We start from the raw sequence: 22,799 nt of genomic DNA on the forward strand, positions 1-22,799 counted from the left end.
TATCTTGCCCTTTGAGGCATCTCTTTGTTAGTTGTGCCCCAGGCATGCCACAACCCTGCACATGTGTTCAATTTCCAATTTTAACAGCTTCCAACAGTATGAAAGATTTGTTTAAAAATAATTGAACCATATTCTATAATGCCTTTTCAAAGTATTTTTATGGCTTAAATGTTACATAGTTTTCTCTTTGCCTTTGTCATATGTCAGTTTCTTCTGCCAGGAACCAGCCTTGTTCTTTGTGCCTACCTAGCTCATAGCGATTATTTTTCTAAATTTACATCTAAAGTATAATTTCTTTGTAGCCTCATTTGTTTTCTTCATAGCAGAATAGTGTGTTCTCTGTGTTCAGTAACAACATAACTTACCTGTAGTGGGGCAGTTGTATTGTAGCTGGTAACACAGTTGAAGAATAATGAGTATCTTATTTACCTGTATAGATCCCTGTAGTAGAGACGTAAATGTTAGGATAAAGAGAAAGGGAAAGAATAAGGCAAGAGACAGAATGAGGAAGGAGAGAGAAAGGAAAGAAAGAATCTACTCTGTCCTTGGATTGATTAGTTCACCCTTTTGGAAATATTTTTTAAGTCTGTAAAGTTTGGGGAGGAAAAATAAATCGTAAACATGTCTTCATTTACTAGTTTGTAGTTAAGAGAGAAGATACAGGTGACAAACAGATAAAGACAGAATGCCAGCTGATGAGTAAATGTGACTTTAGCCCTGAATCCATGTGGACTTACTGATACTTGACCTCTCAAGGAGCAGAGTTAAATTCTCAATCCCCAGCGTCCTCCTAGGAGGCAGCTTTGTGGAAGAGAGACTGAAATGCACCTCTGCAGGCAGGTGTCTAAAACAGCCAGACTCCAGAGTCCTACACCAGCCGTATCGAATTCGTTCTATAAAACTCACCAGTCAGATGAGTTGTTCTTTTTTCCTTAGGGAAAAAATTGAGGGGGCTCAGGGAAACTGGAAGTGTTCCTCCCATCTTTTCTCTTTTGTGAAAGTTTAGGATGAAAACAAACATGTTCCCCTATTGCCCTTTTACATTAGGGGTAACTATATGTCTTCACTGGCCCAGAATTAACAAGCTTATTCCTATTATGCCAGCATAATTATTAATAGGGTCCCCTTTATTCTCAAAAGTGAATGATAATATGATCATGATTATATCTTTCTTAAGATAAAATTACATTTAGTATTCTATCAATATTACCAGATGCTGGAGTGCTGGAGTCTCCTCCTCCTCCTAGAGATGATTTCTAGATCTGGGTCCTTTCTGACTCAATAAAGAATTGAATGAGGGAGCTGGGGATTTAGCTCAGTGGCATAAGCACCTGCCTTGCAAGCAGGCGGTCATGAGTTTGATCCCCGGTACCGATAAAAATGAAAAAGACAAAAAAAAAAAAAAAAATTGAATGAGGGCGGAGGATTTAGCTCAGTGGTGTAAGCACCTCTGGCAAGTGCAAGGTCATGAGTTGGATCCCTGGTACCAAAAAAAAAAAAAAAAAAAAAAGAATTGGACGAAACCAGTATGAGCATTGGCAAGGCTTCATTTATTAAAGGTAGGAAGAAAAGCAGAGAGATAAGAAAAAAACAGGCTCTGCAGAAGAAGCTTGGTTCAAGTAAAAAGGGAGGAAAAATAAAAACACCAGTCAGTGGTGGAGATCTTATGGCACATGTTTTGTTTTTAAGATAAAAGATGTTAATGTTTGAGTTGTTTTTTCTAAAGTAAAATCTCAGTATTCTGGTTTAATTGCAGGGTTGAAACTCTGATAAAATTAGTCGGTTTGGGGTTGCAGTTTGGGTACTCATTTCTAAAAAGTTTGCCATTTCTATAGGGTGGGTTTTTGTGAGGAGGCACGATAGTGAACTCTTATGGATGATTGTCTCTTTTTCATATTTCCCATTCTGATATTGATACAGGGGAGCAAGACTCCCAGCCTACTAGATGTCTGGTATGAGTTCATGTTCTCTAAAATCGAAGAATGGATTTTAAGAATAATGCAAGTTAAGAGCAGTAAATATTCATTGAGAGAGAAGATTTCTGTCTGAGAGAGACAGTAGGGGTCCCGAGCCAGTTGCCAAAGACTGTCTTGTCTAGGGACTTTTATAGAGTAAAACCTTTCAAGGTGAGGAAAACCTGGGAACTTGCAATGTGGACCTAAGATGAGACAGAATTATGATTAACCAATAAGATTAATTGCTCAGGTGAAATTGATTAAATCAGATGTAAATAGGGAAGCAAGTCAGTAGTAAGTGGGCATGCTTAACAGCAGTGACTCTTCATATAGGGGACTGGGATGGTGACCCCTGCTTCCTCAGGTTGATAGAGAGCTATTTAGAATATCAGTCCTTAGGACATGGGTGTATTTGTATGAGGCCTGTCTGCAATAGGAGGTGTTTGTCTCCCCTAGAGTTGCAAGGTATCTGGGCTTCTGCACTGGCTCCTTTGAGGACCTACTCCTGATAACTGCCTATAGTATTTCTAACTAACTCAGTTACCTGTATGTGACAATATCACCTGTATGTAATAATATCATATAACAATACACCTGTATGTAACAATATCATATGACCCAGGTCATATGATTAGAAACCTGCTCTAATTCTCATGAGAAGTCTATGGCAGGGCTCTGAGAATTTTTCTGCTCATGGTTTCTAAGGTCTTGTTAGCTTCCTTTCATAGCCAGCTTTAGACAGTCCCTGGCTTCTTATCTCAGCAATGATCTTCACTCCTTAAGGGCTCTCTACAACTGGGTACAACTTTCTTAGGCTGCCTGTACTTGATCTGTTGGGGAACCATCCAGTGGAACCTTGAGCCTTTCTGTTTTATGCTCAACCAGGCTTTACCCCATTCTCTGTACAATTTGCCTCCCCCTCAGTTGGGAGACAGCAGCCTTGTAATAGTCTACTTTCAGGATAGACTATAAACGACTTTGGTAATAGTCTCCCTCATGCTTTGCAGAGTAGATGCTGAAAAGCCAATACTATTCTAAATGAGCATTTTATTTTTATTTATTTATAACAATTTTATATTTTAAAATATTATTTGTCTTGTGTTAAACATTAAGATCTTCTCGGGAGACCTTTCAGGTTCTAAAATTTGTCCTTTCTTTCCCAGTTTTCTGATGTTCAGAACCAACCCATGTCTTTATACTGTATCTGATGGTTTAATTGATATAACATATTTATCTTCTTCAAAATAATTGGTGTTTTGGTTTAAGTAGTTATCTTAAAAATACAGCATCAAGAATCCATTCTATTCTCAATCCATCCACTTTTTCCTTCCCATCAAAGAAAGATTTAATTTTTATTAAAGGCAGCTTACAACTGTATTGAATGTTGATGTCGTTTTGGAGCTTAGAGAGTGATGAAAATTACCAACTGAATAGAGCTCCACGATTAGAAAGCAATTGTAATTCATACATTTAAGTAAGAAAAATCCTATTTTGGGGAGAGAAAAAGAAAGAAGGACAAATTGGCATAGAACCAACCAGCTGCTTGATAAGCCAAAAATAGTTTTGCCTTTTGAATCAATGTTTTAAAGGACAATGTTCAGCTTCTAACACAGGAAAAGATGGTGGGTCATGCTTATAAATATAGTAAACATATTTCTCTTGGTCTTGATCTTCCCCATAATTCCCACATAATTTTTTTCACAACTAAGTTTAAAAAAAAGTCATCTCTTCCTAAGGATTCAACCTTCTGTTTTACTCTTCAGTGACAGCAATATTCTTACCTTTGTCCCTACAATTTTCAGGGCTTTTTAAAGTTACCAAAGACCTAAGATGAAGCATTTATTAGTGTTGAACATCCATCTCCTTTGACACGTCTTTTTTGAGACAGGATCTTGCTAGGTAGTATAGACTGGCTTTGAACTCCTTTCTGTAGCTTAGGCTGGCCTTGAACTCACAGAGATCCTCCTATCTCAGCCTCCTGAGTGCTGGGATGATAGGTGTGTGCCACCACCCCCAGCTTCATCTGACATTTCTTGAGTACACACTGGTGCTTGGCAATGTATTAGGCACTTTCGGTGCATCATTTGTTTCCTGGTCTTCACATCCTAATTAATTCTTGTTTTGCTTCCACAGCTATTTTTGTATTATTCAATAAATATTTGATTGTATATCATTTTTACTCTAGAAGCACCAAATACCTAGAAATGGTCTCAGCCTTCTTCTGTTTTATCCTCCCTTAGTTCCCACAGTTGTTATTAAGCCATCTTACTTTTGCCTTACTTATTGGCATTTCATCTCATCATTCCTACTACCACTGCCCTACTTACAATCTCTGTAATTTCTTGTCTAGTCTGTTAGTGTTTTACTTGTCTCCATATCTTCTGTTGTAACTCCGCAGCTATTTCATCTCTATTGCTGACACTCATAGTCTTTTTCATATATAAATTTAATCACATTGCAGTTCAGTTTACTCAGTTCTACAGTCATCAAAATAAAAATCAAATTTCTTAACCTGGCATTCTAGGATTGTTGTAATTTGGGATTTGATTATAAGACTCATCTCCCTTTCACTCCAACCTACCCAATTATTCATAAGTGTGAAAATGCCAGGCACTAACACCTTAGTGCCCTTTGACCTATCTGGAACAACATTCCTTTTCCTGACTGAGTTCCAACTTCTTTTAAAGGTTTTCCTGATAGGCAGCCTTACCAAATAGCTGGTATTCTTCTTCACCCCAGAAAATTTAGTGTCATTTCTTTCTTCCTTTCTAGACTATGAACTCTTTGAGGCAAAGACTTGTTTTGGATTTCATTTTTGCATAGGCAGGAAGGAAGAATGAGAAGGGAGAAAATAAAGAAAAGAAGGAAATGAGTGAATGAATTGGTTCACCAGATACATTAGTAGTTTATAAAAGTGCTAGGAATTTTAGTCTTGTTTTTATTGCTTGCATTTTAAAAGGGTAAATAATAAACCACTTATTTATCTGCATTAATGTACCCCACAAAATACTGTTAAAAATATCAGCAGTGAGGGTTTAAAATTAGTAAAAGTAACTCATATAATAAATTGCCACATTTGTTTGCTGTCATATTAGAAAGGTTATACCTAATGTGTTAATTGCTAATTGCTTTAAGTGTTAATTATAGTACTAAATCAACTTTACCTTAAATGTATTTATATTGATCTTTTATCTTTATTAATTATTAGTAAATCCTTTTTAGTAAATATTACAAATATTTAAAATATTAAATGTACTGTTGTCTGTGTAGTTCTTTCACTTCTGCAACCCTCCCTCAAGAAAAGATAAAATTCATCCTTACTCAGCACCATTCACTTCCCATGCTATTTCAGTGCCAGGGATCAAACTCATGACCTTGTGCTTACCAGACAAGTGCTTATGCTGCTGAGCTAAATCCCTGGCCCAAGAAAATTTCTAATAAGAAGATAACTCTTTTGTTTTCATATATTTCAGTTTTCTTAGGTCCACTGTTTTTGTCTTTTTCCACCTCAGACATTTTAACCAGATCCTTCAAAAAGAACCCACAAAAACTTATCAAGCACTAAAATCACCAACTAATACACACACCTACATGCAAAAGCAAGAGTGCTGGAGAAAGGGATTGAGGGTAATTCAGAATTTTAAAAAGGCTAGTCATCTGTTTCTTTTTATTCTGAATCAAAGATAATTATATTAGAGTAAAGCAGTTTTGGTAGCTTGACAATTCCATTATAGTGACATTCTGATTTAAAAAGTTAGTATGTCACAACTGAGGCTCAATGATAGAAAGTTAGTAAAGTCTTTTCATCTATTGTAAACCTGTTTGCTGTCCAGAAGTCTTCATTTGTGAATTTTGCAGCATAGCTGAAGCACTATGAAGACACTGAAAATAAAAGCACAGAACTCCATAGTGTACACCTGTAGGTTTTTTAAAAGTTCCTTCTTGTTCACCTTATATATAATTGATAACACTACAACCACCCACTGGAACACAGTTTAATCCATGTCTGACTAATAAGGTGTTCTTCATAAACCTTAGCTTTTCAAGGAAAGCAGTCTAAGTAGGAAGGAAAAAAAGGATTCTTGCTTAATAGTTAGTTTATGTTAGAAAGGCCAGGAATTCATCTTTTCTTTTCTTTTTCTTTTCTTTTCCTTTTCTTTTCCTTTTTCCCTTCCTTCCTTTTTTCTTTCCTTTCTCTTTCTTTCTATGCCAGGAATCAGACTCAGGACCTTGTACTTACCAAGTGGGTGCTGTGCTACTGAGCTGTATCCACGGCCTCTCAGCTATCTTAAATTCAACTACCTTCAGGTCTTCTCATTATATTTTATTAGTCAGTTGGAGTAATTTATACTAATGCTATGTAAGATATTTAATATTAATACGGATTATGTAGATATACATTACACAAGGCACTCTGATTGTTAAATTAGTTTTCTTCCAGATGATGAGGTCAAGCTAAGGTAAAGAAAAATAGATACTTCCTTGGGTTTTAAACAAATTCAGATTGCTTTCTTGAAATGGTAAAAAGCCAAAGCTGGGCTCTCCTTTGAGAAGCAGGTCAGAATGTAATAAGAGAAATAATTATGTATAACGGGAAAAAATTTTAACAAGCAGCTGCTTCTTGCATTGGACTACAGATTAAATGTCTCATTTCAGTATTACCAAACTTCTTTAAAATATTTAGAATGATTTTAGTAGTATTTTATATCTTATGATTCAGATAAACACTTTTTAGTTTAATGTCAGCTTCTGTCCTAAAATTCTAATTACCTACTTAGATAAGCCTTGCCTGTTGAACAAGCTACTCAGATTTAACTGTGTTTGTTCTTTGAAAATGAGCTTCGACTTTCTGACTCCCAAGTATTTGTATAATAAAACAATTTCCCTCATTGATGGATTCTTTTTTATTGATTTTGAATCTAGAAGTTCACTAAATTTTCTTTATTTACAGAGCTTCCTTATGGCTGGGAAAAAATAGAGGACCCTCAGTATGGCACATACTATGTTGAGTAAGTTTCTTGCCTCAGTTGTATTCTCCTGAAGGTTTTTCTTGCAGCGTACCGCTTTGGAAGATACTGGAGATGGCACTTTGTGCTTCTATCATTCAAGATGAGAAGTTTTCAAACAGGGAAATGGGAAGGTATGGGCAGTGGCTACACCTACTTTATGGCTTTTCAACTTTCCTAACCATGGCCTTGAATTTCTCAGTACAATAAAAATAAAAAAGAACAACTTAGCACCCACCTATGGAAGGATTTCTTGATCCCAGATTAACATAGCAAGATCCCATCTCAAACAAAGGAAAAGAAAAGGTGACTAGGGGACTAATGGCTAGATATGATACCCTTGCTACTATGGCTTTCTAGGAGAAAGGCAGTAAATGGAAAGCTGACATGGGGTCCTGGATAGGTAAACTCTTATTTATTTTTTTTCTTTTGAGACAGGGTCTCACTATATATGTAGTTCACGCTGGCCTTGAGCTCTCTGTGTAACCCAACTATGTACCCTGGGATACCCTTGAACTTGTGGTAATCTTATTGCCTCAGCCTCCCAAGTGCTGGAATTATAGGCTTGCACCACCACATCCAGCTGTTGTATAGGTGAATTCTTGGAGTTGCTTCGAATACCATTAATGTTTGTAGTGTTCTAAAAACAACTAAAGAACTTTAATAGCATAAATTTTTGAAATACAAGATTAAAGGTATGTTCTTTGAAGCCAAGCATGGTGGGTGCACATCTATAATCTCAGCACATGCGAGACTGAGGCAGGAGAATTGCCACGAATTCAGTGCCAGCCCGAGGTACATCATGAGTTCAAGATCAGCCTGAACTGTATAGCAAAAAAACAAAGAAGAAAAAAAGGAGAGAGAGAGAGAGAGGAAGAAAGAAAGAAAGTAAAAGTTAAAGGTATATTCTTCTTAAGGGGTTCATCAAGGAAAATCTAGAATGGAAAGGGGAAAGTTGCTTCTTTCACAGCTCTTATGGTTAAATATAAGTATAAACGTATGTCAGAGAGGAGCCCCAAACACCTGTTTCGTGTTAGCCAGAAAAATTAGGCCAGTGTCATATCTGATTTTTTTTTCCTTTATCCAGTTGCTAACATTGTTAACAACCTTTGGAGTCACCTTCTTTCCAGATGCTGTAGATAAGGTTTTGACCTCAGATGGCTAGTATCTCACAAATGATTGCATCAAAAACATTGCTATTTAAGACTTAGGTAGCAAAGACAAAAATGTTATTGTCTAGAAAAATAGCAAACATAATAATCTTGTATTTTTATAATTGCTTCCTAGTTTTTCAGTACTGTATCATAGATCAATGCTGTTTTGTGGTAATTATTCCTAAAGTAAGCATCTCTAACTCCTATTACGGTCTTTAATGTGAATCAGTATGGTTAGAGAAATTTTTGGAATAGCTTCTCAAAATCCAATGTATATCCTAAAGAAGCAGCAGTTATATTGACCGTTCGGTATATAACTTAGTAGTTTCCATGTTTTGGTTGATTTGAAAGGCTCTGGTAATTTTATTTCCATTGTATATTTAATATGTTGCTGTTACTGATGAAATGTGATGTAAACAAGTACTGTAAATAGCAGCTCTTTTGTTAGCTTTTTTCCTAAGGCACTGTTTTTCAAGTCAAAGGAACAGTTGGAGACCAACTAAAAAGATTTTCTGGAATTTTTTTCTTCTTGTATTTTAGGCCATTTTGAATTGGGTTTCAATCAACTATTATTTGCCATTGACACTCTGAACATTTCTGAGATAATGATTCTCATTATTACCCATTCCAAGTAAATTTGAATACGTGGTCAAGAGGTGAAAGTCATTTGCCTGTTATACAATCTTGAGCTGAATGATCTGATTCCCATTAAGCAAAGATGTAATGTTGAAGCAACTTTTGGACAAATCCTATAGAGATCTTGCTCCCAGTTATCATGGGGGTGTGTGAAACAACCTGAATTAGAAACAAGAACAACAGCAGCACTGTGATTTTGTATGACCATTCCCAGAATGAGCTCATTTACAGAAGATAATTTATTAGACTAAGGAAGAGCAGACTGTATTCAACATGCACATTAGTATGAAGTCAGCTGAGCTATGGAGTGTAGCTTGATTCTCAGATTAGCTAGGTTTTGAATTTCAACTGTAGTAATCTGCAGTGAGTTTACTGATGGAGATAAAAAGCTATTACTTGAATGGCTACTCTTTGGCTCTCTTAGTTTGTCAGACCAGATGGCACAATGATTGCTTTTGGCAAGAGCCTTGTAGTAGTAACACCAACTGCAGTTTTTCTTTGTGAATATTTCTTTTGGAGGCTGAGATTCTGAAATGGATTGGTTAATTTTGAAAATAAAACTATTCCAGGGGCTGGGGATTTAGCTCAGCAGCATAAGTGCCTGCCTTGTAAAGCAGGCAGTTGTGAGTTCGATTCCCGGTACCGATAAAAAGGAAAAAGACAAAAAAAAAAAAAAAAAAAAAGAAAAGAAAACTATTCCAGAATTTAATGTAGGCCTTTTATAAAAATACTTGTATATTTTAAAATGTTATCTTGATGGTATTTTATTGATGATCTTGATATGCTTAAGTGTCAAAATTAAAATGTACATCTAAAATGTTGACGAAGCTGTGGGGAAGGAACACTTCTCCACTGTTGGTGGGTGTGTAGACTGGTGGAGCCACTATGGAAATCAGTATAGAGAACCCTCAGAAGGCTGGAGGTTTAGCTCAGCGGCATAAGCGCCTGCCCTGCAAGCAGGCAGTCGTGAGTTCGATCCCCGGTACCAATAAAAAGGAAAAAGACAAAAAAAAAAAAAGTCACAGAGAACCCTCAGAAATCTAGGATTGGAAGTTCCATTCAATCCAGCTATTCCCCTTCTGGGTATTCTCCCAGAAAAATTGAAAAGGTTAGGTCACAGAAATATATGTGCACCCATGTTTATAGCAGTGCAATTTGTAATAACTAATTCTCGGAAACAACCAAAATGCCCATCAACTGCAGAATGGGTAAAAAAGATGTGGTATTTTTATACAATGGAATATTACTCAGATATTAAAAAGGTGATTTTGAGGCTTTTATAGGTAAATAGAGGCAACTTGAGACTAGCCTCATAAGTGAAATAAATCAGACTCACATTTGTAAATATCGTATTGTCTTTTCTAGTATAAAAATAATAATAATAAACTGGAAGAATAGTAAGATCCAAAATGTATAATAGATATTGTATTAATGAAAGGGAAAGAAAATGCTCTAAAGGATATAACTGTATGTCTGTTTAAGTGTGCAAGACAGATAACCATAGTACTAAGTTTTTGTTAGTTCATCAAACAGAATAGTTTCTACTGTTACTGTTTGTTCATTTTTTTATGCTTTGATTTTGTAACTTGAACAACTACTTTTAACAACAATATGTAATTTATCAACTGGTGATTTCTTACTGTTTTTTTTTGACTAGTGATTCTTACTGTTATTTTTTTTAAATTCTGTATTATTTCTACCTTTTTTCTGTTTTGCTATTTTCTCTACATAAAAAAATATATATTAGTTTTATACCTCAGATTCTTCATGACTTTGTTGAGATGAATTTTTAAAAACTAGATATTAAACACAAAACTGTAATACAGATGACATTCTGAACTATGTATTACATATTTAAGTATGCTTTGTTGATGTCCTTGTTTGGCTTTTGTGATAACCTGTAAGTATCACCATCTGTTACTTATGGAGATACTGTCTTACAGAGGATCTCTCACTCCAGGGCTAGTTATATGTAGTAAACAATCTTTTACAGCTTAACAATATGAGAACAGAGAATATTTTCACTTTTTTATTTGTTTTACTTTGGAGAGTGACATTTTAATCTAGTCTACAGTAACAGATGCAATTACCTCCTTCACTAAATCATATTCTTTTGTCAAGAATTTTCAGGAAACAGATTATTCATTTCCACACTTCTACTGCCTTCTCCCACACATTACAAAGGATATAAATACAAATCACTACTCGTTATGTTCTAACGCCTGGGAGGCTGAGTGAGTCATGCTCGATGATGACATTAAAGGGAGCCAGGGTTCTTTCTAGACAGCTTTCTTCTTTTCTCAGTGTCAGTTTGTAGTTGTTGTTGTTTTCCTTTAGAATACATAAAATATCAGTGCCTGTTAAAGTGGTGCTTAACATTTTTATTTTTAAACAGGATCAAACAGTCAAAACTCAGTGGAGAAGGTGTCCCTCCTAAATGAATGTCAAGTGGACCTTGAAGCTAGCCATATTTGTTGTGAAGTTGATATACAGTAGAAGCCTAAGTGACAGAGAAAGCTAATGTTCCTAGTCATAACAGCTAGTTATAAGGGTTGTTTTTGTCCTGGCTGCTCTTTTCGCCACCATTACCACTAAATGATAAATTAAATACTTGATTTGAATTAAATTAAATACTTGATACTTGACTTTATATGGAGGCTTTGTAATATTCAATTGATTTAAACACAGTTGTATCCTGAAATTTTCATGATTTTTTGTTTAATTCTTAGTGTTGACTAATGCCATTTCTGGTTGAAACAGATTTTACTGGAAAACATTATTTGTCTGAAATATATTTGTACTATGGAATATGATTCCCATTGCTTCTGCACTTGACCTAGTCATGGTTTTATACTTAAAAAGAAAACAACAGTTGTATTTTTAACTAGCTACCACCTAACTGACCTGCCAGAATAGCAGTGCTGTAGTGCTGTAGGGCAACATACAGTTGCCCTTTAGTGCACCTGGCTGACCACCTGAACCCTCTTATCTCCCCACAATTGTCTGCCTTACCTCCTCACAATTCTATGGTTTGCAAGAATCAGTTGTGAGTGTACCTAATCATAAGTGCCAGTTAAATCCTGTGGTTATCTAGTAATTTAACTATTATATATTTATGAAAAAATTAAGTGCAAAAGAAGAGTTCTGTAGCACAATATCATCAAAGAAAGTCAGTGCGGGTGGAGGGAGTATGTGTAGCGGATGAAATCCAGAACTTTATAGGGAAACACTATACCACTGAGCTGTATATTTCTAGTTCCAAGAAAGTCACTTTGCTAGCATCTGCTAAATTGATATGGGCAAGGCAATGGAAAAGTAATATTCTAGAAGAGTTCTATACTCAGATTTCTTCAAAAGTATCTCTATAGTTTGCTTCATTTTAGAGAAACATAAAACCTTACTAACATTAACTTCTGTTAAAAAAATTATCAAGTAATAGGGCTGGGGATTTAGCTCAGAAGCATAAGCACCTGCCTTGCAAGCAGGCGGTCATGAGTTCGAGCCCCAGTACTGATAAAAAAATAAAATAAAGAAGTGACAAAAATTGTCTAGTAATTACCAACACTTGTGATTGCATCAATTAAAGAGAGTTTCTATAGTTCTGAAAACTGTTGCTTGTCATATACGGTAGGTTTATGAAAAGCTATATTAAGTGTAATAATATCATAAGTTTCAATGGCTTTGACTTCTAGACATCTTGTGTGAGCCTCCTTCTATCTCTTGTCAGTTGCTTTGTGTTGCATAGATTGAGCCCTGAGCATGTGGTGACAGAATGGTACCAGTCTATGTAAAAATATGTAGTTCTTTTACCTGAATCTAAAGTGCATATTTTCTGCATTTTACAGCCACCTTAACCAGAAAACCCAGTTTGAAAATCCAGTGGAGGAAGCTAAAAGGAAAAAGCAGTTAGGACAGGCTGAAATTGGGTCTTCAAAATCAGGTAGGACTTTCTGATTGATCTTTTCTTCTAAGAATAAATTGTGGAACTTGTAGGCTGAATTAATGAAAGTAAGTTTGAACTTTTTAATGCTACAACTTTGAAATTCAACAGAGAATATCTAATTTTTGCCACTGCAAAGATATGAATAATCCTAATACCACATCTGAATATTGTGAGATTACTGAGATTTCTCTCATGAGAGTATAAAAATATGAAATTATTGGGAGAAAAATCGGGAAGCTTTTTTTTTAATGAATTTGAATTTGGTTTTGAAAATTGAGTTGTTTCTTTATGTTTTAAGGTCAGGCCCTATATTAAATCTCTCATTATGGCGTCTTCCATGTTAATTGCTTAAGTCTAATGTGTATAGCATTCAGGATTCTACATTAACCAGTAACAATCAATAAATGCACCATGTTATTTGCCTACATCACGAGTGTCAAGTAGGATAGTAGGTATTAGTAATATCAGAATCATTTAGGAAACATTTTTAAAATACATGAATTTTTGATGATCTCAATTATACATATTTTGAAAAAGCTACCCAGGAAGTTCTTACACTTTACTCCCTTCTTCCATCTTAATAACCAGAATCTGTTTGCTCATATTGCAGTAATCCAACAGACCTCCCAGTTCTGTTGCCCATGAGAAAAATAGTTTTTTCTTATAATTACTTTTCTAAAATATAGATCTCCTTGAATTCTGCAAACAGTTATACTTTAACAAATATTTTTGAGCACTTACTATATGCCCAGTGCTTTGCTAGTCACGGGATATTCAAAATGACTGAGATTAAGACAAGTTTTGCCCTTAAAGAGATCACAGTCTGTATAAAAAAGTGCTGATAATTCCTGACATGGTGGTACACAGTGGTAATCTCAGCACTCGGGAGGCTGAGACAGGAGGATCCTTGTGAGTTTGAGACCAGCCTGGGCTACAAAGTGAGCTGTAGGCCAGCTTGGACTGCATAGTGTCTCAAAAAGAACAAAAAAGAAAGAAACTAACTGACTAACTAACTGCTGGTTATAATACATGATAACTCATGCCATTCTAGCAGAGTACCTACTGTGCACATTTACCCAGTGTGCAGGTGTAGGAGCAGGTTTGCATCTCATCTATTTTAGTTTCCAATAGAAATAATAATAAGTAGCTACCTCTTGAGGTAGTTATGATGACTATGCAAATTAATAATATAAAGTACTTATACTTGTAGCTGATATATGATAACTGATAACAGTTTTCATTATTAATAGAGCTATACAGCAGTCATCCTTTATCTGCTCGGGATATATTTAAAATCCTAAGTGAAGGCCTGAAATCACTAATAATATCAAAACTTCACCTTTCTTATTGTGACAGAGTTCCTGAGAAAAATAAATTTAAAGGAGTAAAGGCTTATTTTGGCTCATAGTTTCAGAGGCTATAGAGATTTCAGTGCATGGTCACATGACCCCATCATTTTGGGCCTGTGGTGTACCAGAACATCATGGTTGGGAACATGAGGCAAACCAAAGCTGCTCCTCATAGTGGCCAGGAAGCAAAAAAGGATGTAGTCAGTCTCCCATATCCCCTTCAAGAGCACACTCCCAAGGATGCAAGTAGGCCTCAAATAGGCCTCATGTCTTAAAGATTCTATTACCTCCCAATAGCACCATCAGCCGGAGACCAGAGACCAAATCTTCCCCATATGGGCTTTGGGAGGGACATTTATATAAGATCCAAATGCTAGCAACACCTATGACAAACTTTCACTTTTTCACTTAAAGGAAACTATGGCTTCTCTTTGTCACTACCTTGTACTTAGTGTCTTTATTAAGTGAAATAAATGTTATTTGAGTGTTAGCACCATGGTAGCACAAGAGGTGATCTCATAACCCAGATAGCTAGCAAATGACTAAACAACAGTAGTCTGTACAACATCAACGGTTGGATGAAAGGGTAATTCATGTCCCAAGTAGAATGGAGTGGGATGGAGCAAGATTTCATCACACTACTCAGAACAGCATGGTATTTAAAACTGTGTTTCTGTAATTTTACATTCAAGATTCATTTAAGCCTTTAACTTTTTATAAAACATGTTTTATATATAACTTCACATTTACCAAAAGGCTGTTGTATTTCAGTATTTCAAAACAACAATATTAATTTTGAGTTGCCAAAGATAACTTAACCAACTACCATTATGTTTGGTACTAAGAGATACACCTTTCACTAAAATTCCTGAAATGGAAAAAAAGTGTTTGGTACTGCAGTTGATGGGATGATGAAATGAAGCCATGAAGATGAGGGACAGCTATAACGGACTGCGGAGTGGGAGAAAGTAGAGCAAAGCAATGAGGGAAGAAAGGAGATGCTTCTACCTTTCAGATGACATGAAAAAGTCTCATAGCACTTCATTAGCTAAGTAATTTTCAGTGATTTAGTGTATGAGTTTAAATTCTGTTTATTTACTGTTCTGTATCATCAGATTCTCTGATTTTTTTCCTGTTTAGGATTTCTTTTATTTGATGACACGGGTTGGCTTTATGGATTTTATTCCATGTAACTGTTTTTGTTCTCAAACCCACTTCTTATTTTGGCTCAGATATGGAAAAATCACACTTTACTCGAGATCCATCCCAACTTAAAGGTGTTCTTGTTCGCGCCTCACTGAAGAAAAGCACAATGGGCTTTGGTTTCACCATTATTGGTGGAGACAGGCCCGATGAGTTCCTGCAGGTGAAAAATGTGCTGAAAGATGGCCCTGCAGCTCAAGATGGGAAAATTGCACCAGGTAACAAGTTGTTCAGGATTACTGAAGAGTAGTGGTTCTATCACAAAAATGGTAGGAAGGATGTTTTATGTATGCATTTATAAAGAAAATAAATTATATAACTTCAGGGTCTTCTGTATTAAAACAGCTTATCCTTAAAATTAAGTGTATGCTAGCTTGAGAAAGGGCCATTTTTACTATTAGAGAAAACATATTAAATGTATTCAGTTTTGAATACTTTGTGTAAATTTTAGATAATCCGTTGGATGTACAAAACTAAAAATGCAAGACCATTTGTCCGATATTCTTTGGTTAGGTAGGGTATTTTTGTGGCTATCTAACCTTTGGTTATAATCTCTTTTGAAAAACAGCCCATTAGGGTATTTATAGTGATAGCCAGTTGTTACAGCCTATAGTTTTTTCCTAAGATTTTTCATTTCCTTACTCTTACTGATTGTAAGTAAAATTTAATGGTTATGTTAAAAGTATAGGCATAAGCATTACTATTTTTAAAAGCTTTATAAGCTTAAGTTGTCTTCTATATAGTTTACCCAAAATCTTGACTTGGTAATTGTTGGATATTTTTACATGGCCAACAGTGTTTGAGGGACCTCAGGGGAGGTTCAAGACAACTTACTGAGTACTGAACAGGGTTAAGCACTTTAGTAAGGAATTTAGTACTCTGTGGGAATTGCTACTGTCAGTGTTTGCTAGGCTTCTCAAATTCTCTGTTCTCTCACATACCACATAATATAGATTCACATTTGGATGGTTCTGTTGTCATGGCACTTTTTTGCTTGATTTGAGTTTTTTGAGATAGGGTCTTGCTGAGTTGCCTCAGTCTTCAGATCTTCCTGCCTCAGCCAGTCAAATCCTCGAATTATAGGTATATGACAAGACACCCAGCTCTTTTCTTTTCCCTCCCTCCTTCTCCCCTTCTGTTCTCTTCTCTCCTCTCCCTCTTCTTCCCTTCTTCCCCTCCCCACTTTCCCTCCCCTCCCTTCCCTTCTCTTCCCTTCCCCTCCTTTCCTTTTCCTTCCTTACCCTGTTTTAGGGATTGAACCCAAGGCCTTGTGCATGCTAGGCAAATGATCTGTCACTGAGCAGCATGCCCAACCCCTTCCCCTGTTTTCATTTTGTTTTGTTTTACGGTACCGGGGATAAAACTCACGACTGCCTGCTTTCAAGGCAGGCGCTTATGCCACTGAGCTAAATCTCCAGCCCCTTTGTTTTATTCTTTAAAACAAAGTCTTTCTAAAGTTGTCCAGGCTAGCCTCAAGACATTGGAGCCTCCTGCCTCAGTCTTCAGAGAAACAAGAATTCTAGGCCTGCACCACTGTATGAGGGTTGTCATGGTACTTTGTGACATAGGTACTGTTACTTTCAATTAATATATGAACCGCTCATCTTACACTTTTCCGATGAGTTGATAAAAACTTATAACAAGGAACGTACAAGTAGTCGTTATATTTATAGTATAAATAAAAATTTTTACTATTACCTTAAACAGTTAACAATTCCTAAAGATTAAGGTTATTAGAACCAGACATGGTAGTGCATACCTGTAATCCCAATATTCTGAGAGGCTGAAACAGAAAGATTGCCAGTTTGAGCCCAACATGGGCAACTGAGTGACTTAACAAGACCTTGTCTCAAAATAAAAATAAGACTTGGAGATGCTGGTCAGTGTGAACATCTTGGATTCAATACAAACAAATAAATAAGGTGGTTTTTTTTTTTTTTAAGTTCTCAGTTCTGACCTTTTTTACATTTTTTCCATGAAACAAATCTCACAGCTAGTATATATATATATATGCTGTCAGGGTTTCATTTAGGCAAGTTTGCCTAAAACTATTTAATATGCATAGCAGTTCAATAAAACTTTGGAAGCTTTAGCAGGGGAGGAGAAGTCAAAACCTTTGCTTGTAGATGGACTAGTTTCTACAGCTTATTGGATTATGAAACAAATTTCCATAGGCTAACTTTTGTTTTTAGTATTATTCATGTTGGCTTTTTTAAAAAGCAAGCCTATGCAATCAGAAACAAAGCATCTTTATTTGTCAATAATTCTTTTAAATAATCATATTCAAGGAGCCAGTGTGGTGGCTCACACCTTTAATCCCAGCACTTGGGAGGCTGAGGCAGGAGAATCATTGCAAGTTTGAGACCAGCCTGGGCGACAAAGTGAGCTTAAGGCCAGCCTGAACTGCGTAGTGAGACCCTGTCTCACAAAACCACACACACAAAAAAACATATTCAAGTAAAGCCCACAAATGTACAAGATAACAGATGACAAATTTAGTGGTGTGTTAAAAAAGCCAAATGATGAATTTTGTGGTAATAATTCTGTAGCCTAAGTGCTCATAATATGTCAGAATCAGGAAAGCAAAATCAAATTTTGTAAGGATTGATTTAGGTGTCTTTTCAGTGTCTTAAATAATAAGTCTTGTGTTAAGTAATAAATTCTGTTGAATTTTTTGTTGATGCTTCTATTTTTTTTTTTGTACCAGGGATCAAACTCATGACCTTGCGCTTGCCAGACAAGCGCTTACCAGACAAGCGCTTAAGCCACTGAGCTGAATCTCTGGCCCAGATGCTTCCTCTTTTTAAAATCTGATTTATAATAAATTCATAATCTCTAAACTGGGAGTTGTGGTGCATGCCTGTAATCCCAGCACTCAGGAGGCTGAGGCAGGAGGACTACTGCAAGTTTGAGGCCAGCCTGAAGCTTCAATGTGAGTTCAAGGCCAACCTGAGCAGCATAGTGAAACCTTGTCTCAAAAAGACACCCCCCCAAAAAATCTCTATAAAAAAGAGGATGATAGGGTCAGGGATTTAGCTGAGTGGCTTAAGCACTTGCCTGGTAGCACAAGGTCATGAGTTTGATCCTCGGTACAAAAAAAAAAAAAAAAAAAAGAATGAAAAAAGAAAATACATCATGAGATAACATTTTCATCTTCAATTCTATATTTTTTAAACTAGAATAAATTTTTTAGTACATTATAATCAGTGGCTTCTTAAAATTAAGAAAGAAGGTAGCATTTAAAGAGAGCCTTTTGTACAAGTAGCCAGTGAAATTATTTGCTCCTCTTCTATATACTAAACGTCTACTAAAATGTGCTGAGCTTTGTTTGCCTACTTAGGTGTGACTCAGAATCTGATTTTTAAAAATACGCAGATTTTTTAAAAATTATTAACTTAAACTTGAGGTTAAAACTGTGCCTGTCTTTTAGACATTTGTATATACTTTCTAGAGAAATCCTAAGATAGAATGTGTTGGAACTCTTATCTTTCCAGTAGTTAATGAACAATAAGAGATTTCTAGAATTGAAATTTAGTGCTGTTTGTTTCTGCCTGTCTCACAAAAAATCAACTGATTTGGTGGTTTGAGTATTTTTAACATGATTATGTTTTATCAGGTGATGTTATTGTAGACATCAATGGCAACTGTGTCCTTGGTCACACCCATGCGGATGTTGTGCAGATGTTTCAGTTAGTACCTGTAAACCAGTATGTAAACCTCACTTTATGTCGTGGCTATCCACTTCCTGATGACAGTGAAGATCCTGTTGTGGACATTGTTGCTGCTACTCCTGTCATCAATGGACAGTCCCTAACTAAGGGGGAGACTTGCATGACTACTCAGGATTGTAAGCCAGGAGCACTGCTTCTGGAGCAGAATGGAAAATCAGGACACACCTTGATGAGTGATCACCTCAATGGTCCATCTGATCCAAATGAGCAGAGAGCATCCATGGCATCATCAGGAAGCTCCCAGCCAGAATTAGTGACTATCCCTTTGATTAAGGGGCCTAAAGGTTTTGGCTTTGCAATTGCTGACAGCCCTACTGGACAAAAGGTGAAAATGATATTGGACAGCCAGTGGTGCCCAGGCCTTCAAAAAGGGGATATAATTAAGGAAGTTTACCATCAAAACGTGCAGAGTTTAACACATCTCCAAGTGGTAGAAGTGCTGAAGCAGTTTCCAGTAGGTGCTGATGTACCATTGCTTATCTTAAGAGGAGGTGAGTAAAAGCACAACCAGGAAGTATCTTCACATTCGACATTTATGTTTGCTAATTGCCCTTTATTATAGATCAGAATGCTTTTTCCCAGCAGACTTTACAGGCAGTTTGTGTGCATTTTCCTTTTCTGTCTGATTGCGTCCACAAGCAGTATCTGTTTCACCACATTTTAGTTATTAGTGGTTTCATTTGTGTCCATTATGGATTTCTTTCTCCACTGTATTCTTTTTAAAATCTGATTTACAGCTTTAATGATTAGGGAGAGTCATGGTATTATGCTACTTCAAATGAAATATATCCTCTTAATTTCATTTTCTCTGTTGATGACAATAATAGAAATTGACTAGTGGTGCTTCATCTAAACCTCTGTAATGCATCAAAAGAGCTTTTGAAAAAACTACCATCTCTGTAGATAAATGAAGCTTTGGATGGTGTGTTAGCCTGTTCTACAGAAGCACTCATGATGGCTTATGCTCATAAAAATTTTATCCTAAGCTTTAGAGTCTGCCCATAAGTGTTAATTAAGTCCCACAGTGCTTATGTGAGAGAAATGAAATTTTTATTTTTCAAAGACATCAGCTGACATGAACCACTCCCACATACTGTAAATTCATTTTCAAGGACTCAGGTTCCATAGTAATAGCCTTTCTCAAAACACAATGATGAATGACTAGTATTTTAAAGAATGAAATTTAGTCGTTCATTCTTTTATCACAGTGGCTTTTATTTTTGGATTTTTGTTTTGTTTTGTTTTGTTGTACCGGGAATGGAACTCAGGACCTTGCCCTTGCCAGGCAGGCAATGTGCCACTGAGCTATACTCCCCCCCCCCCCGCCCGCCCTACTTTTCATTTTTGAGGCAAATGAGCTCTCTAACTTCTTCAGCAAGTTTTTCTTTATTCTCATTCCTTTGAACTGTTTTTGGCTATTCTCTGAGTGAGATAGTAGAATTGTGCTCAGTCAGGTAAAAGTCTTACATACTGGAGAGTTACCAGTGCTTCAACCAGTATAGAAAAGGGACCAGGGTTTGTCATCTGATGGTTCCACGTCAATTTCCTGCTTTCGTTACATGGTGTAGAAAAGCTGTCAGTTAACCTATCTATTAAGTGGTAATAGCATTTATGCCTGGGGATTGTTGTAAAAACAAAATGTGACTTAATATATGTACTGTATAATGCAGCACATAGGAGTTAAAAGTTGAAGCTAGTTTTATCATTAGCAGTATTTATGATCTGAAAATGCTGTGTTTTAAAATTTGGCTCATTTTTTTAAGGTCCTCCTTCACCAACAAAAACTGGCAAAATGGTGAGTATTACAGTGGTCCTCAGATGCTTCTTCCCGATACACAAAGAGGTGCTGCATTTCCCTTGGAAGAGCACCCTGCTATGCTGTTTGTGATGCTGATGCTGGGAGAAATTGGAGGCAACTGTCCTAGATATGGATCAGAAACTCAGGGGACAGCAGAAAAGCCCCATTGTTTGGGATGTGCTTGCATAGTTAAGTCTTGCTACTGGAAGAGTACTAGAAACCTCCGAACTACCAATAATCATATCCTCTAAATGAAAAATTTTACACATTGAAGAATTTACTTAGAATTCTTTTATTTCGTGTTTCAGAGGAGCACAATACTAAGTAGCTAAATGTTTTCAAGATAGTGAACTATTACATCTCCTTGCTAGTACCCACAGTAAAGACATGGTAGCTGCATGTAACTTCCTGGAGACTATAAAGGCCTACATTTATATGACCTCCTTACATGCAGAACAAAGCAGAATGTTCTAAAATAATTGTGACTTTCTGAGCTAAATTTGCCTATATTAAAGTGATACACTGTCAGATCTTTGACAGTGCCCTCTTTGGCTTCTTCTGAACAGTTAAGTAGCCTATTTAAGTTTTTCGTAAAGAAAAAGAACTTTAAAATGAGTTTAGCGAATAGTGCTTTTACAGAAGCAGCTATAGGTGCACATTTCTGGCTAAGTAGCCATAATTCTATGGATATAAAGACAATTACATTTTAAAATCCTAATTTAGTTCTCTTTCCCTTGAAGTCTTTCATCTCAAAATTGAAAGATAGCTTTCCATAAACACAAACCATATACTATTAAAGAGAAGACCACCCAGCATTAAATGCAATAATTCTTTCCAGCCCACCAAATAAAAATCCAAATTTGTTGTTGTTTGGATCAAAAAGGAAGAAACACTCAACTTCAGCCCTTTTACAGACTGTTTGTACCATTAGGTCAGCTGTGAACAGAAATTCCTTTCGTCCATTTAGTTCAAATTGCTCTGCATTTTTCTACTTTTCTCTGCTTCTCCAGGTAGTCATTGTTATCTCTATACCAGCATATCTAGTGGATAATAGATGCCTTTGTAGCTACAGTGACCTGATGCTTTTATTTGATGGAAGGCTGTGGTGACCTCTAAGTATCCTGACAGAATCCTAGGACATGTAGGGAAGGTGAAGGGGCTGCCCTTACTTTTCCTGCCATTTGCCTGAGTCTGGATCAATGAGGGGGTTCAGTGTGACTCAACACTCTTAAGGAGCTAAACCCTACTTTATAGGGACTGCCCTCCTGGCTCTCAGGAGTTGATGTCCTTGTGTTCTAATCAATGTTAATTATTTAATCTCCTTATCCTAACGAAAATGCAAAATAATACGCTGATCTCAAAATCATATTTTAGGTGAATTATTAGATTTCATTTTTAAATTTATTATTAAAGAAGTCATTTTGCTTGAGTGTTATTTTGGCAAAGTTCTATCTGAGTAGGAAAATATCCAAAATCTGTTTCCTTTCTCAAAATGGTTGCCTGGCATGGGATATTTTCCCTCCTTGTATTTGGAATGACCAAGCAGCGTTTTTAGTGACATTTTTATAAACTAAATTAGAGTTAACACTCCCTATTCTATTTCCTTAAAAAGAATGTATTATTTTATACATCTTCACTGGAAATTAAAGTCATTAGGTTGGAAATAAATATCAGAATTTATGGAGGTATTTTCTGAGTCTTCTTGTTTTAGAAATGCTGTCTTGTATCATGTTCCTCTTTATCTTGTCTCAAAGTCAGTTTGTATCGTGGTGGTAGAGAAAAGAACAGGATTACTTAAACAGGACTAATGGAGGCCCTTCAGTTGACATCACTGTAAACTTTGTTCTTATGTAAGTTAATACTGTGATTTAGCCAGATATATGCACCTAGAAAAGTGAACTCCTGTCAGCCTACTAACCAGCTGTGATTGTGACCCTGCCACCTATACAGCTATGCTCAGTTGGCATATCTAGTTGAGACAACAGTGTTATGAGTTAATCAACCATCTTATTGTTTAGAAGTAC

The 22,799-nt window shown here is 36.2% G+C and overlaps 1 protein-coding gene across 3 annotated transcripts in view; it reads left to right on the top strand.

The window, feature by feature from the left end:
• Magi3 (membrane associated guanylate kinase, WW and PDZ domain containing 3) overlaps window positions 1-22,799 on the top strand; it is a 264,809-nt gene that overhangs the window by 192,157 nt on the left and 49,853 nt on the right. For all 3 annotated transcript variants that reach the window (XM_063226000.1, XM_003479237.5, XM_063226051.1), the window contains exons 7-11: window positions 6,907-6,964; window positions 12,597-12,691; window positions 15,276-15,464; window positions 18,863-19,468; window positions 20,741-20,772. In XM_063226000.1, coding sequence (XP_063082070.1) covers window positions 6,907-6,964; window positions 12,597-12,691; window positions 15,276-15,464; window positions 18,863-19,468; window positions 20,741-20,772 — 980 coding nt within the window. The remainder of the gene's footprint in view (window positions 1-6,906; window positions 6,965-12,596; window positions 12,692-15,275; window positions 15,465-18,862; window positions 19,469-20,740; window positions 20,773-22,799) is intronic.

This window comes from Cavia porcellus, unplaced genomic scaffold, assembly GCF_034190915.1.
Source record: "Cavia porcellus strain 051 isolate PalLab524CR breed Dunkin Hartley unplaced genomic scaffold, mCavPor4.1 scaffold_1, whole genome shotgun sequence".
NCBI lineage: Eukaryota > Metazoa > Chordata > Mammalia > Rodentia > Caviidae > Cavia > Cavia porcellus.